This window comes from Camelina sativa, chromosome 2 (assembly GCF_000633955.1).
Source record: "Camelina sativa cultivar DH55 chromosome 2, Cs, whole genome shotgun sequence".
NCBI lineage: Eukaryota > Viridiplantae > Streptophyta > Magnoliopsida > Brassicales > Brassicaceae > Camelina > Camelina sativa.
In genome coordinates this window covers 11,395,742-11,410,621 of record NC_025686.1, presented here as the reverse complement: position 1 = coordinate 11,410,621, position 14,880 = coordinate 11,395,742, and the positions used below count along the sequence as shown (strand labels likewise).

Genomic DNA, 14,880 nt, shown 5'->3' with positions numbered 1-14,880 from the left:
AACTACGCGATCCCACCCTCGATCAACACCTCGGATGCTGGTCCGAGAAAGTCGTCTGTACGCATATCTGAGCTCTCTGACGAGCAAACACCGCCACCTGCTGAAGCCGGAGATGACCCTAGNTAGACCCTTTGTGTCGATTGAATGCTTCCTCCACTTGCTTGAACATTAGAACATCTCTATATTATTGGATTTAATTTGAACTTTAATTGTCTTGCTTATGGAACTTGAATACTTGCTCATGGTAACTCTAAAATTCAGGTTAGCACTCCACATTTTTACCAATCTTTTCGTTTAACCCGATTCATTTGTCCTACCCATGAACCCAAACCTTTCTTTCAAACCTTGTTGTGAATTGTTGAGTGAGGCCTTTTTCATTGTGCTATAGGTTGTGAAACCTTGAGAGTATTGAGAACGACAAAGAACTGCCTCTTGATTTAGCTAAGTTAGATTTGAACTAGCTAATAGATTTGGTTTTGAAAGATAGGTGTTTAGAATTTTTATTTGGGGTTGGGTTGTGGAATTAAAAAAAAAGAGAAGAAAATAAAAGAAAGTCCCTAAGGTTAGAATTAATTNTAAAAAAAAAAAAAAAAAAAAAAAAAAAGTTCTTGCTATAGTCTCCTAGAAAGAAAGAAAAAGAATATATGTATATTAGGAGTTTAGCAAAGAAACAAAAAAAAAATAATAAAAAAAGAGAGATTAAGAGCTAGAATTTCAAAGTCTAAAAGTCTAAACCTTAGGGAGTAAAAAAAAGAGTTAAAATCAAGGTTGTGGGTAGTTAAATTCTAGGAGGTTTAAATATAAAAAAAAATATGATGAATGTATGAGAAAAGGGTAGATCATCAAGAGTTAAGCTTTGTATGCCCAAATTGTTCTCAGTCTTAGATAGTTTTCACGACTGTCTAGCATTCCACTTTTTGAGAGAAAACCACCTAAAGAATTTGCTTGAAACCACCTTATCAAAAAGCCTTACCCTTGAAACCGATTGAGTTTGATTCACCTTCCATTTGCAAGAATTCGCCAAACACTTAATTGAATGTGAAAGAGATGTTCCTTATCTTTAGTTGGAGGTTGAGCTAGATCGATGCATGGCAATAAGCATAGAAAAATATTTGTAAGTATGTTGATTGATCTTAGCACCATTAAACTATCTTTAAGGACTATAGCTTGCATCCTTCGGTTAGCATCTTAAGGTTATGAGTCCCCACTTTCAAACCGTACCTTCTTACTTACTTGCTAGAGGACTAGCAAGATTTAAGTTTGGGGGTCTGATAACACTCTAATTTACATGTTTTTAGCATCCTTTTTTGTCCATATTTTGCATTGTTCATACCTCTAACTTAGCATTTTTAGACCATTTACTGTAGGAATCAAGTTTTAGAGCATTTAGGGTGTTGCATTTCTGCATTTGCATATATTGGATGAAAACAGGTGCTAAAGAGCCAAAAATGGGGAAAAACAAGGACAACTCGAGCATGTACCCGAAGGAGCCATCGAGCTACAAGAACAAGTCCGAACCCCAACACGATCGAAGAGGATCCAAGAGCGCGAAGAGCAACCCGAAGATCCACCCGAGGAGTTACCCGACTCAAGCCTCGTGTACCCCATCGAGTAGACCATCGGGCAGGTCTGGGAAGCTAGGTCAAATGGGTTTCCATATATAAACCCCCTCTTTCCCTAGCTCGCAAACGAGCACGCCGCAGACCCTCAAACCAGAGAGCGAGAGCTTCTGTGAGAGAACTGAGCGACTCAACATTTTCTTCTTGTTTTTGTACTTTTATTTTGTAGTTTTTCTTAGATCTTTTATCCCTACTCTTTTCTACTCTACTCTATCTTTTTAATAATGTCATTTTCGTTTATTTCTATGGCTTTATCATTCGTTTCTATGTCCGAGTAGTGTAGCAAAGTTTCTAGGGATGGGATAGATGATTAGGTGTTCTTGATCGGTTAGGATGCTTTAGTTGATTGTTATGATTGATAAATTTCCTTCTAGGTTGATGTTCTTAATGCGGTCAACAGACCGACAGGTTGAGATTAGATCTAGGGCGTTTATAATGCTACAGGCCGAAAGGAGTAGATAAAATGCTTGATTAGGTCAATGCTAGAGGTATACTTAACTTTGAGTGACAAAATCAGATAAGTCTAAGTGTATTGACAAAAATGAATTGTTCTTAATGCCTGCTTGTTCATATTGCTAGTGCGACAGTGTGGTAGTATGTTCAAGGTTGATTGTTACTAGTGCGACAGTGTGGTGACAAGGTTTTAGAGGTTCATTGTCTAGGAAATAATTGCTTGAGGCATGTAAGGCATCCGTATTGGTCTAGAACACTTAGGATTCGATTACCCCCATCCTTAGGAACTTTCGTATTTCATTTCTTGCATTTTCCTTACTTACTCGACCACTTACCCGATCAGGTACACGATAACCTGCATCGAGTAATACCTCGAGCTGTTCATAGTTCATTTGCATACTCGATCACCCCACTCGATCCTGTACTCGATTGCTTGCATCGAGTGCTTAGGTCGTGTGGTTCACTTGTTTATATTCTTTTACTCTGTTTATATTAGGACTGTTAGAACCAAACCCCCCTATTGCTTGGCTTGACTTGCTTGATTCTGATTGCATCCTATCTGCTAGCATAACAACCATTTGGATTGATAACCCTTTGTACTACAACTGCATAGGGAATTGATACCCTAGGTGAAAACCAGTCTATCACGTGGCGACGGACCTTTCCGAGTTATAGAGAAGATCAACGACAACGCCTACCGCCTTGAACTGCCAGGTGAGTACAACACTTCTACATCATTCAACATTACTGATCTTGTTTCGTTTGATGCAGGTGACGACGAAAAAGTTTTGGGGACAAAACCTTCTCAAGGGGGAGGGAATGATGTGAGCACGGGACCGGACACGCGGCCAGGAATGCTCGTACCGGACCAGGACGCCCAGGACGCTGCCAAGACACTTGTATTACCCGCGGGACAACATCAAGCCAATGCACCAAGGATCACTCCGGGAGCTACTACACGATCAAAGAGCTCGTCTAAGGCCACAAGACAGAAGATCAACCGGTTCGTGCAAGCCTTTGTTCAAGAAGATCAAGAGAACAACCCGGCCAAGGCGATCCAAGTGGAAACCGTTCGCACGGCCTTCATCCTTACCCAAGGATGAAGGCGACCAAGTCGTTAGGATCATGACCCGCACTCTTTTTCCTTACTCCAGGTTTGTCCCACGAGGTTTACCGGAGAAGGTTTTAATGAGGTGACGAGTCCTAACGCAAACCTCCGCGTTTTGAAGCCGAAGACGTGTTCCCGTGTCAAAGCCTAAGGACGTGTTATCTTTTTGTTTAAGCGTTGCGTTTTGAACATTGTCTAGAACTTTCTTTTGTAACGTTAGAATAGTGTGACGTGTGTGGTCCTGTTTTAACCACTTAGAGGATGACGTGTTCCATTAAAGGAAACACGTCAAGGGTAAACGTGTGCGGACCATAGCGTGTCTGCGTGTCCCTGGTTCCCTTTAAACCCTCACACTATTTAAACCCTCTTTTCCCTTAGCAAACTCTTCAGACTTGAATGAAATTATTTTCCCAAAGAGTGAATCTTTGTATCTTGTCTCACTTCTCTCTTTAGCCATAGTCCGGGACTAGCTCTTGAGAAACCCTAGTAGATTCACAAATCGGGTTCGTAATCTTCTAGTCCGGCCGTATCACGAGAAGAGCCATCACTCATGTGTCGTCACTCGATCCATCCTCGCTTCCATTTCTTCTAGCAAAACCATCACTTGGTTTGCTAGCCGCTTCCCGTCCCTGACGGCCGTTCCGTACCGCTACCGCATGGGACTATTTGTACGCCCGAAGTCATGACCATCGTTCTATCTCGCGTTCCACTCGTTTGTTCATCACCAAAACTCGTATCCATTGTTCGTTTTCCCTCCACTACCATTCACCATCGTTTGGCCCGAGGAAAGTTGGCTCTAACCTGACCGTTCCGAATAACTGACTTTCTGTCTGTATCGTGAGCCGACCGGTGCTCACATCAGAAGGGGTTTACAAAAGAAACTTCAGAGATAAGAGAACGCGAAGAACTAGCAAGACAACCCACCTTCGTATTTGACGCACGCGGGATCCAAAAGATGGAGAATAGTGGGAAGGAATCCAGCGAGTTAAACTCATCGAGCCGGTTGGATAAAGACGGCCAATCTTCAAAGCACTGCACCATTGTGAGTAACTCAGCACAGTCAGTCTCGAAATGTTGACAAGCGATCTTTGCAGCACGTATCCGCTCCATGGTCCACAACAACGCTAACAACTCCGAATGCAGGGGGGAGGGGTTCCGTCTTAGTCACTTGGCCTCCAACAACCAGGTTAGCTCCTCACCAATGAAACACCACCAGCCCAATCCTGAATGCATATTGGTTGGTTTCCAAGAATCATCAATCTGACAACGAGGTGAAAAAACTTGGACATTCAAAGACGAAGATGGAGCTGACATGACCGCCGTAAAAGAGAGAGCTCTTCCCAGGCTAACTTATCGCCAAAAGCCTGAGCAATTATATCATTCATCTCGATCTCTAAACCTTGAAATTTTTTTTTATTTATGGCCTTCCAGATTGCCCATAAAATCCATGGTAATTAAAAAAGTTGATCAGGATCAACCTGTTGAGAGGCATCACTCCAGAAAACAAAATCCACCTTTGAGTATACGGACTCATATGGAAAACCCTCTGATGAGACTAAAATCAGAGATAAATCCCAAACTTCACACGAACGAGGGCATTCAAAAAAAACGTGATTAATTGTTTCAACTACAGAATCACACCTTTTACACTAAAATATTTATCTATTTATTTTTATAGATAGTTTTTACTTATTAAAAATATTTACTTTATATTCTTTATAAAATTTAATTTAATTTTAATAACTCTAAACCTACACATCGGGCGGATCCTAATCTAGTAGTATATATGTGAGAGTCTTGTCGATCGGAGTTACGAAGTAATTAATGGGTAAAAAACTGATGTATAATCGGAATATGAAAAATTAATGTATTTTGTAGTGTTGAAAATAATTTGTGTTTGTATGTTGCTGATTATTATTATTTCTCCAAGCCAAAACTGTAAAAAAAATTGATTGCATCACAAATATATTGATTTTATCAGAATCACATATCCTTCTAAAGGTGGGAATCTCATATCCTAACAAATAATTAAGAGAGTATCATCACCTCTTCTCAAAATATATAACCTGTGGATTGGTTTTACTACCGATTACAACAAAGAACCTTAATGGGGTAAAAAAACAAACCAAAAGACTAATTAAATTTAACCTATAATGGAAAGAAACCTGTTTTGTTCATTTGACAGTATTCGAATTCCTTCAAAGCGCATGAAGAAAAAGTTTGATCACGTTAACCAAAAAAATCACCTCTCTTTTCTTTCCTCTTTTATAGCTTCATATGAAAGTAACACCTCTTTGAATTTTGCTTCAGCTACAACTGCAACAATCGATGTGACACCGTCAGATCTCATCGGTAAGACAGAAGAAGAGTCTACAACAACGTACCTTTGTTATTCTGATTTTGGTCCGGATGGAATTCCATAGCTTTTTCCCTGAATGCTTTCTGAATGTACAACAAATCCGAATCAAAACATACTACTTTTGCATAATAGGTATCTTACGTAGCTAAACATTGACCATAGGACTAGGTGAAGATTATTTGTATCAGAAGGATTCTAGCCAAGTTTACCTTAATCTCAGCTTCGGTATATGGAGTTGCCCTGGACCTACAACACAATAACACACCACATTATCCCTCGACATGTCGCCCGCTACTTGTAGAGACGGAATCAAAATACACGTAAATTTTTTTGACTACCGACTAGCTGTTCTGGTTTACATTAACATACTTGACATGAATATCGCGAACCATCAACCCAATCAATTATGTTTAATTCAGAATTTTATATGGGAACGAAAGTGATCCTTGGCTATAGCACATAGATTTAACCACTAAATTATGTTGATCCATCTATATTTCACGAAATCTAAAAACTCAACGAACCTTCTGATAGGTTCAGGCTGTGAATTTTGTTTCTTTACTGACATAGAATCAGCTATTATAACAGATATCAATGACTGAAACTAAGAAGAAACAAACCAAGAACCAAGAACAACCCAAGCGTATTTTCAACTCTCCCAAAAGCCTTAAGGCTCCAAAAACAACCCAATGATCCGATCCAACGATTCTAATGTCCACTTTATTTACTATTCTAGAGCATTTGAGCTTTATTCCCTGTCACAACATATAGCGTGAAGCTAGCAACGTCGATAAACTGAAATTATGTGTGAACTGTGTTTGTATTTCGTTTCAATATAAAAGTATATCATACCTGCTGAGCCCTAATACCGAGTAATGATGTGATAATGGATATACTCTTCTCTGGTTTGGAGGCTCCTGGTGATTGGTCCTTTGATTTCTTTGCGAAGACTCAGTTTTCCAGTACCAATCATTACGCTGAAACTGCTGATGGTATTGCTGTGCACCAGGATCAGTTTCTCTCCAGTTCTCGTAGCCCCTCCTAAATTTACTCCTCTCTCTATTGAAAACGCTTTGCATACGCCTGATACGTTCCTGTAAGAGAGCATTAACAGATCTGAACGCATATTCAAGTGGATTTTACACTACTTTTTAGAAATCATGGATTAGAGGAGGAGATATCACTTAAAAAGTAATTCAATTTATTCTCATTGGTGTTACAATCTTAACGTCAACGAGAAAATATGCTGCAGCAATCCAAATTTAGATAAAACGGTTTACTAATAACGTGCATGGTTGCTGAGATTTTGAAAGTAGCTGCTGAAATTAGTTAGATCCAACTAGCATGTGAAATGGCTACACACTCTTAAACACCCACAACGCTTTCTTTAGGAAAAAGTCTCAAGTAGACTTACCACTCTCTCCATCTCATCCTCGTACTCCTCTTTCATCCGTTTGTTGTACCTTCTCCATGCTTCCTCCTGATAAGCTGTTCGGAAAGAACCACCTTTGGTTGCTTTCCACGCTGACTGTGATCTAGCCTTCTTTCATGAACAAATTACAAAAGTTAAGAGCTTGGCTAGTATGGAGAATGTGAATCACTACAATGAATAAGTAATGGAAAAGAAAACAACTAATCAGAAAAGTTTGGTAATTGCAAAACCAAAAGGCCGATGACATGTAGCAATTAGTTACTAATGCTCACATAATTTTGAAATATCTATTTGATCATCTTAATTGGGAACTAAAAAAACTAACTATAAATTATGTTCAGTTTAGGAATCAACAAAAAGCCTATGAATATCCAGTGGATAAACTACTAAGAAAGTCACATTATGAATCAACTCTAAAACCAATCATCATGGACTATAAGCACAATAGCACATAAAACCTGAAAATTGAAGCTACTTCACGATCATAATTCCGATAATTTAACGAAAATAAAAACCAATCCTCGGGTTATAAGATTCGACTCACGAAGAGAGTGACAACGGTTACGCCGATTACAGAAAACGCGACGATTCCCAAAAACTCTGCCAACTTCTGCTGCTGCTGCGGAGGAGGATTCCGTTCACCATCTTCGCCTCCCATTTTTTTTAATTGCAAAATTTACGACAAACGAGAACAGAATCTTTGGGCTTGTGATGATTGAAATGACCCTGAAACCATCCTCAGGTGAATTTGATTGCAAAATCCCGTTCCTCTCTTCTCTTAAGATCAAAATTGGGGTTTTGATTTTTCTCTGTTTTTCTTCCACCACCGCCTCGCCTCGCCTCAACTCGTCTTTGAAAGATCTTTATTTTTATTGGCTGAATTACTAAAATGTTACTTATTTTAGGTAATATTATGATATTATCAGAATCTACAAAAAAAACTTTTTTATTACTAGAATGTTTCGGGTATTTTCAAAATACCGATCGTGTCCCTGTTTTATGTTATCGGAAAAAATGTAATTACAAAAATGTCACTGCCATGTTAGACGACCATAGTCAGCCGTAACGGGTTACAAAGTATGTTGCGGCTGAGTTATAGGTATGTTGCGGCTGAGTTATCGGAAAAACATTTGAGTAAGAGCGGCCGGCTGACTTATTAAAATCTGGCTGAGTTATGCGCATACGTCAACCAAGGGTTAAGGCTGACTTATTAAATCTGGCTGAGTTATGCGCATAACTCAGCTGTAGCTACGACTGAGTTTTCACCTGGTGGTTGAGTTGTCAAAATTTTGGTTGAGTTGTCAAAATTTTGGCTGAGTTATCACAACGACACGGCTGAGTTAACATTTTCCGCCTGGCTGAGTTATGAAAAACGACCGACTTATGAGATGTTGTTACGGTTGAGTTATGGTAAAAAAAACTATAACTCAGCCGTCATAGGCTGACTTATCGACAACTCAGCCGTTTGACAGCTGACTTATTAGCAAAAAATTAATTACTAGAATGTTATTCAGTTACGGCTGACTTATCAAACGATACGGCTGAGTTACATATTTTCAGTTGATGAAGCGGCTGAGTTTGACAGCAATTTTTTTTGCTTTTTAATTACTGTAATGTTTTTCATGTTGTGGCTGAGTTTCATTGTTAACTAAACTTCTTTGTTACATTGCAAATTAAAAAATTAACTACATGCATGCCATAATATTTAAAATCTTATCATATTTAGGTCTATGTTTATTTTCATTTCAAATGATAATAAAAAATAATAATTTAGGAGAACTAAAATAACTAATTAAAAAAGTTATTAAATAAAAAAAAAACAGTAAAAATTATTTTTCTTGATATATGAATTAAATAAAAACGAAAAAAAATAATTTTTTGTATTATATAACTGAATTTTCGTTTTTTATTTATAAAAAATAGATAATTCTACTTACCATATCTTTAACTCATGAAAATTTTCATGATGTTGAATAATCTTTTGTGTTAACAATTTTACAAAGGATATACCTCAAACTTGTACATCAACCATGACACATGATTATTCAAACTCAACTTCAAAAAAATTAGTTTTGTTAGTGATTAGTAACATTTTTGAATAAAATTTAGGTCTATGTCTATTTTCATTTCAAATGATAACAAAAAATAATAATTTAGGAGAAATAAAATAACTAATTAAAAAAGTTATTAAATAAAAGAAAAACAGTAAAAATTATTTTTCTTGATATATGAATTAAATAAAAACGGAAAATTTTTTTTTTTTGTATTATATAACTGAATTTTCGTTTTTTTAATTAAAAAAATAGATAACTCAACTTACCACATCTTTAACTCATGAAAATTTCCATAATGTTGAATAATCTTTTGAGTTAACAATTTTACAAATGATATACCTCAAACTTGTACATCAACCATAACACATGATTATTCAAACTCAACTTCAAAAAAATTAGTTTTGTTAGTGATTGGTAACATTTTTGAATAAAATTTAGGTCTATGTTTTTTTTCATTTCAAATTTTAATAAAAAATAATAATTTAGGAGAAATAAAATAACTAATTAAAAAAAATTATTAGATAAAAAAAACAGTAAAAATTATTTTTCTTGATATATGAATTAAATAAAAACGGAAAAAATAACNAACGAAAAAAAATAATTTTTTGTATTATATAACTGAATTTTCGTTTTTTATTTATAAAAAATAGATAATTCTACTTACCATATCTTTAACTCATGAAAATTTTCATGATGTTGAATAATCTTTTGTGTTAACAATTTTACAAAGGATATACCTCAAACTTGTACATCAACCATGACACATGATTATTCAAACTCAACTTCAAAAAAATTAGTTTTGTTAGTGATTAGTAACATTTTTGAATAAAATTTAGGTCTATGTCTATTTTCATTTCAAATGATAACAAAAAATAATAATTTAGGAGAAATAAAATAACTAATTAAAAAAGTTATTAAATAAAAGAAAAACAGTAAAAATTATTTTTCTTGATATATGAATTAAATAAAAACGGAAAATTTTTTTTTTTTGTATTATATAACTGAATTTTCGTTTTTTTAATTAAAAAAATAGATAACTCAACTTACCACATCTTTAACTCATGAAAATTTCCATAATGTTGAATAATCTTTTGAGTTAACAATTTTACAAATGATATACCTCAAACTTGTACATCAACCATAACACATGATTATTCAAACTCAACTTCAAAAAAATTAGTTTTGTTAGTGATTGGTAACATTTTTGAATAAAATTTAGGTCTATGTCTATTTTCATTTCAAATGATAATAAAAAATAATAATTTAGGAGAAATAAAATAACTAATTAAAAAAGTTATTAAATAAAAGAAAAACAGTAAAAATTATTTTTCTTGATATATGAATTAAATAAAAACGAAAAAAAAATTTTTTTGTGTATTATATAATTGAATTTTCGTTTTTTAATTAAAAATAAATAAATAACTCAACTTACCACATCTTTAACTCATGAAAATTTCCATGATGTTGAATAATCTTTTGAGTTAACAATTTTACAAAGGATATACCTCAAACTTGTACATCAACCATAACACATGATTATTCAAACTCAACTTCAAAAAAATAAGTTTTGTTAGTGATTGGTAACATTTTTGAATAAAATTTAGGTCTATGTCTATTTTCATTTCAAATGATAATAAAAAATAATAATTTAGGAGAAATAAAATAACTAATTAAAAAAGTTATTAAATAAAAGAAAAAAAGAAAAAATTATTTTTCTTGATATATTAATTAAATAAAAACGGAAAAAATAATTTTTTGTATTATATAACTGAATTTTCGTTTTTTTAATTAAAAAAATTAGATAACTCAACTTACCACATCTTTATCTCATGAAAATTTCTATAATGTTGAATAATCTTTTGAGTTAACAATTTTACAAAGGATATACCTCAAACTTGTACATCAACCATAACACATGATTATTCAAACTCAACTTCAAAAAAATTAGTTTTGTTAGTGATTGGTAACATTTTTGAATAAAATTTAGGTCTATGTCTATTTTCATTTCAAATGATAATAAAAAATAATAATTTAGGAGAAATAAAATAACTAATTAAAAAAATTATTAAATAAAAGAAAAACAGTAAAAATTATTTTTCTTGATATCTGAATTAAATAAAAAAGGAAAAAATAATTTTTTGTATTATATAACTGAATTTTCGTTTTTTTAATTAAAAAAAATAGATAACTCAATTTACCACATCTTTAACTCATGAAAATTTCCATAATGTTGAATAATCTTTTGAGTTAACAAGATTACAAAGGATATACCTCAAATTGTACATCAACCATAACACATGTTTATTCAAACTCAACTTCGAAAAATAAGTTTTGTTAGTGATTGGTAACATTTTTGAATAAAATTTAGGTCTATGTCTATTTTCATTTCAAACGATAATAAAAAATAATAATTTAGGAGAAATAAAATAACTAAGTAAAAAAGTTATTAAATAAAAGAAAAACAGTAAAAATTATTTCTCTTCATATATGAATTAAATAAAAACGAAAAAATAATTTTTTGTATTATATAACTGAATTTTCGTTTTTTTAATTAAAAAAAATAGATAATTCAACTTACCACATCTTTAACTCATGAAAATTTCCATGATGTTGAATAATCTTTTGAGTTAACAATTTTACAAAGGATATACCTCAAACTTGTACATCAACCATAACACATGATTATTCAAACTCAACTTCAAAAAAATTAGTTTTGTTAGTGATTGGTAACATTTTTGAATAAAATTTAGGTCTATGTCTATTTTCATTTCAAATGATAATAAAAAATAATAATTTAGGAGAAATAAAATAACTAATTAAAAAAGTTATTAAATAAAAGAAAAACAGTAAAAATTATTTTTCTTGATATATGAATTAAATAAAAACGAAAAAAAAATTTTTTTGTATTATATAACTGAATTTTCGTTTTTTTTTTTAAAAAAAATAGATAACTCAACTTACCACATCTTTAACTCATGAAAATTTCCATGATGTTGAATAATCTTTTGAGTTAACAATTTTACAAAGGATATACCTCAAACTTGTACATCAACCATAACACATGATTATTCAAACTCAACTTCAAAAAAATTAGTTTTGTTAGTGATTGGTAACATTTTTGAATAAAATTTAGGTCTATGTCTATTTTCATTTCAAATGATAATAAAAAATAATAATTTAGGAGAAATAAAATAACTAATTAAAAAAATTAGTTTTGTTAGTGATTGGTAACATTTTTGAATAAAATTTGAGTTAAGTCCATAACTCAACTTAAGTCAATAGTAACACATGTTACCAGTCATAGCCTATATCATCTATTTACTTTCAGATTTTTCTTGTGATAACTCAGCCATAACTCACAATAATTCAGCCGTCACATGACCTTTCGTTTTCCCGTAAATATTATAACTCAGCCGTAAAGTCATATATATCATCCGTTTACTTTCAGATTGTTTCTTGTGATAACTCAGCCATAACTCACTATAACTCAGCCGTCACATGACCTTTCGTTTTCCCGTAATGATTATAACTCAGCCGTAAAGCGATATTTTGGCGGGAAACCATCAGTTAACCTAATAATAGACATATTTCTATTCTAAATTTAAATTTTGAGTTATAATAATTTTAATATTCAATTGTTGGAGAAATACTTTTAGAAAAATAAAATTCTAAATTCGAATAATAATTATTTAATTATTTGCAATAATATCTTGTAATTAAAAAAGTTATTAAATAAAAGAAAAACAGTAAAAATTATTTTTCTTGATATATGAATTAAATAAAAACGAAAAAATAATTTTTTGGTATTATATAACTGAATTTTCGTTTTTTAATTAAAAAAAAAATAGATAACTCAACTTACCACATCTTTAACTCATGAAAATTTCCATGATGTTGAATAATCTTTTGAGTTAACAATTTTACAAAGGATATACCTCAAACTTGTACATCAACCATAACACATGATTATTCAAAATCAACTTCAAAAAAATTAGTTTTGTTAGTGATTGGTAACATTTTTGAATAAAATTTAGGTCTATGTCTATTTTCATTTCAAATGATAATAAAAAATAATAATTTAGGAGAAATAAAATAACTAATTAAAAAGTTATTAAATAAAAGAAAAACAGTAAAAATTATTTCTCTTGATATATGAATTAAATAAAAACGAAAAAAATAATTTTTTTGTATTATATAACTGAATTTTTGTTTTTTTAATTAAAAAAATAGATAACTCAACTTACCACATCTTTAACTCATGAAAATTTCCATGATGTTGAATAATCTTTTGTGTTAACAATTTTACAAAGGATATACCTCAAACTTGTATATCAACCATAACACATGATTATTCAAACTCAACTTCAAAACAATTAGTTTTGTTAGTGATTGGTAATATTTTTGAATAAAATTTATGTCTATGTCTATTTTCATTTCAAATGATAATAAAAAAAAAATAATTTAGGAGAAATAAAATAACTAATTAAAAAAGTTAGTTTTGTTAGTGATTGGTAACATTTTTGAATAAAATTTGAGTTAAGTCCATAACTCAACTTAAGTCAATAGTAACACATGTTACTAGTCATAGCCTATATCATCTATTTACTTCCAGATTTTTCTTGTGATAACTCAGCCATAACTAACTATAACTCAGCCGTCACATGACCTTTCGTTTTCCCGTAAATATTATAACTCAGCCGTAAAGTCATATATATCATCCATTTACTTTCTGATTGTTTCTTGTGATAACTCAGCCATAACTCACTATAACTCAGCCGTCACATGACCTTTCGTTTTCCCGTAATGATTATAACTCAGCCATCACATGACCTTTCGTTTTCCCGCAATTATTATAACTCAGCCGTCACATGAACTTTCGTTTTCCCGCAATGATTATAACTCAGCCGTAAAGCGATATTTTGGCATGAAACCATTAGTTAACCTAATAATAGACATATTTCCATTCTAAATTTAAATTTTGAGTTATAATAATTTTAATATTCTATTGTTGGAGAAATAGTTTTAGAAAAATAAAACTCTAAATTCGAATAATATTAGTTAATTATTTGCAATAATATATTGTGATAATAAAAGAAGAATACCCATAAAAGAAGAATACGTTTTCATATTATTGAGAAAATATGAAAAGAAGAATACGTTTTCATATTATTGAGAAAATTCTAAACGATAACTCAGCCATAACTTTACCATAACTCAGTCAACCCTCAAATTAAAATGACTAAATAACCGACCAAACCAAACCGAACCGGAAACTATTTTTTCCATTATTTTCGGTTAATTACGGTTAAATTCGGCTTGCTATCGGTTATATTAAGTTAATCGACCTAATTTGGATAACATTTAGATTATTTATGGTTATATATTCATCTAACCGACCCATAACCTGAAATAACCGAAATATAATTTCAAAAATTTTTAAATTTTCAAATAGTTATCATATTAGTATATCCAAATTACCACCTTAAACCAAACACAATATAACCAAAACCAAACTGTTATATTAAAACCCATAATGTTTGAAATATGAACCCTACACCTCAAACCCAAACCCTAACCCTAACCCTAACCCTAACCCTAACCCCTAAATATCATGTTTTGAATGTTTTACACATTTTGATCAGATTATGTAAAAATCAATCTTTATCTATAATTATTACTTTTTATTGTTTATAATGATTGTTTTTATTCTATATTTTAATTTTGAGTTATAATAATTTTAATTTACAAATATTTCATAAATCAGTCGTTTATGTCGATAACTCAACCATATCAGTCATTGTTTGAGAAATAACTCAGTAATTCATAACTCAGCAATTCATAACTCAGCCGTGTGA

The 14,880-nt window shown here is 31.9% G+C and overlaps 1 protein-coding gene across 2 annotated transcripts; it reads right to left on the bottom strand.

Moving 5' to 3' along the window:
• On the bottom strand, window positions 5,129-7,854 carry LOC104722209 (dnaJ homolog subfamily C member 7 homolog). Of its 2 annotated transcripts, none has more exons than XM_019234753.1 (6): window positions 7,516-7,854; window positions 6,954-7,079; window positions 6,392-6,633; window positions 5,749-5,785; window positions 5,565-5,622; window positions 5,129-5,496 (listed from the first exon to the last, which is right to left on the bottom strand). In XM_019234753.1, exons 1-6 carry the CDS (start codon window positions 7,627-7,629, stop codon window positions 5,423-5,425), a joined length of 651 nt encoding a protein of 216 aa, XP_019090298.1. In that variant the 5' UTR covers window positions 7,630-7,854; the 3' UTR covers window positions 5,129-5,422. The 2 variants fall into 2 exon arrangements, with proteins under 2 accessions (XP_019090298.1, XP_010438651.1); XM_010440349.2 differs by having other exon boundaries at window positions 6,954-7,082; window positions 7,516-7,843.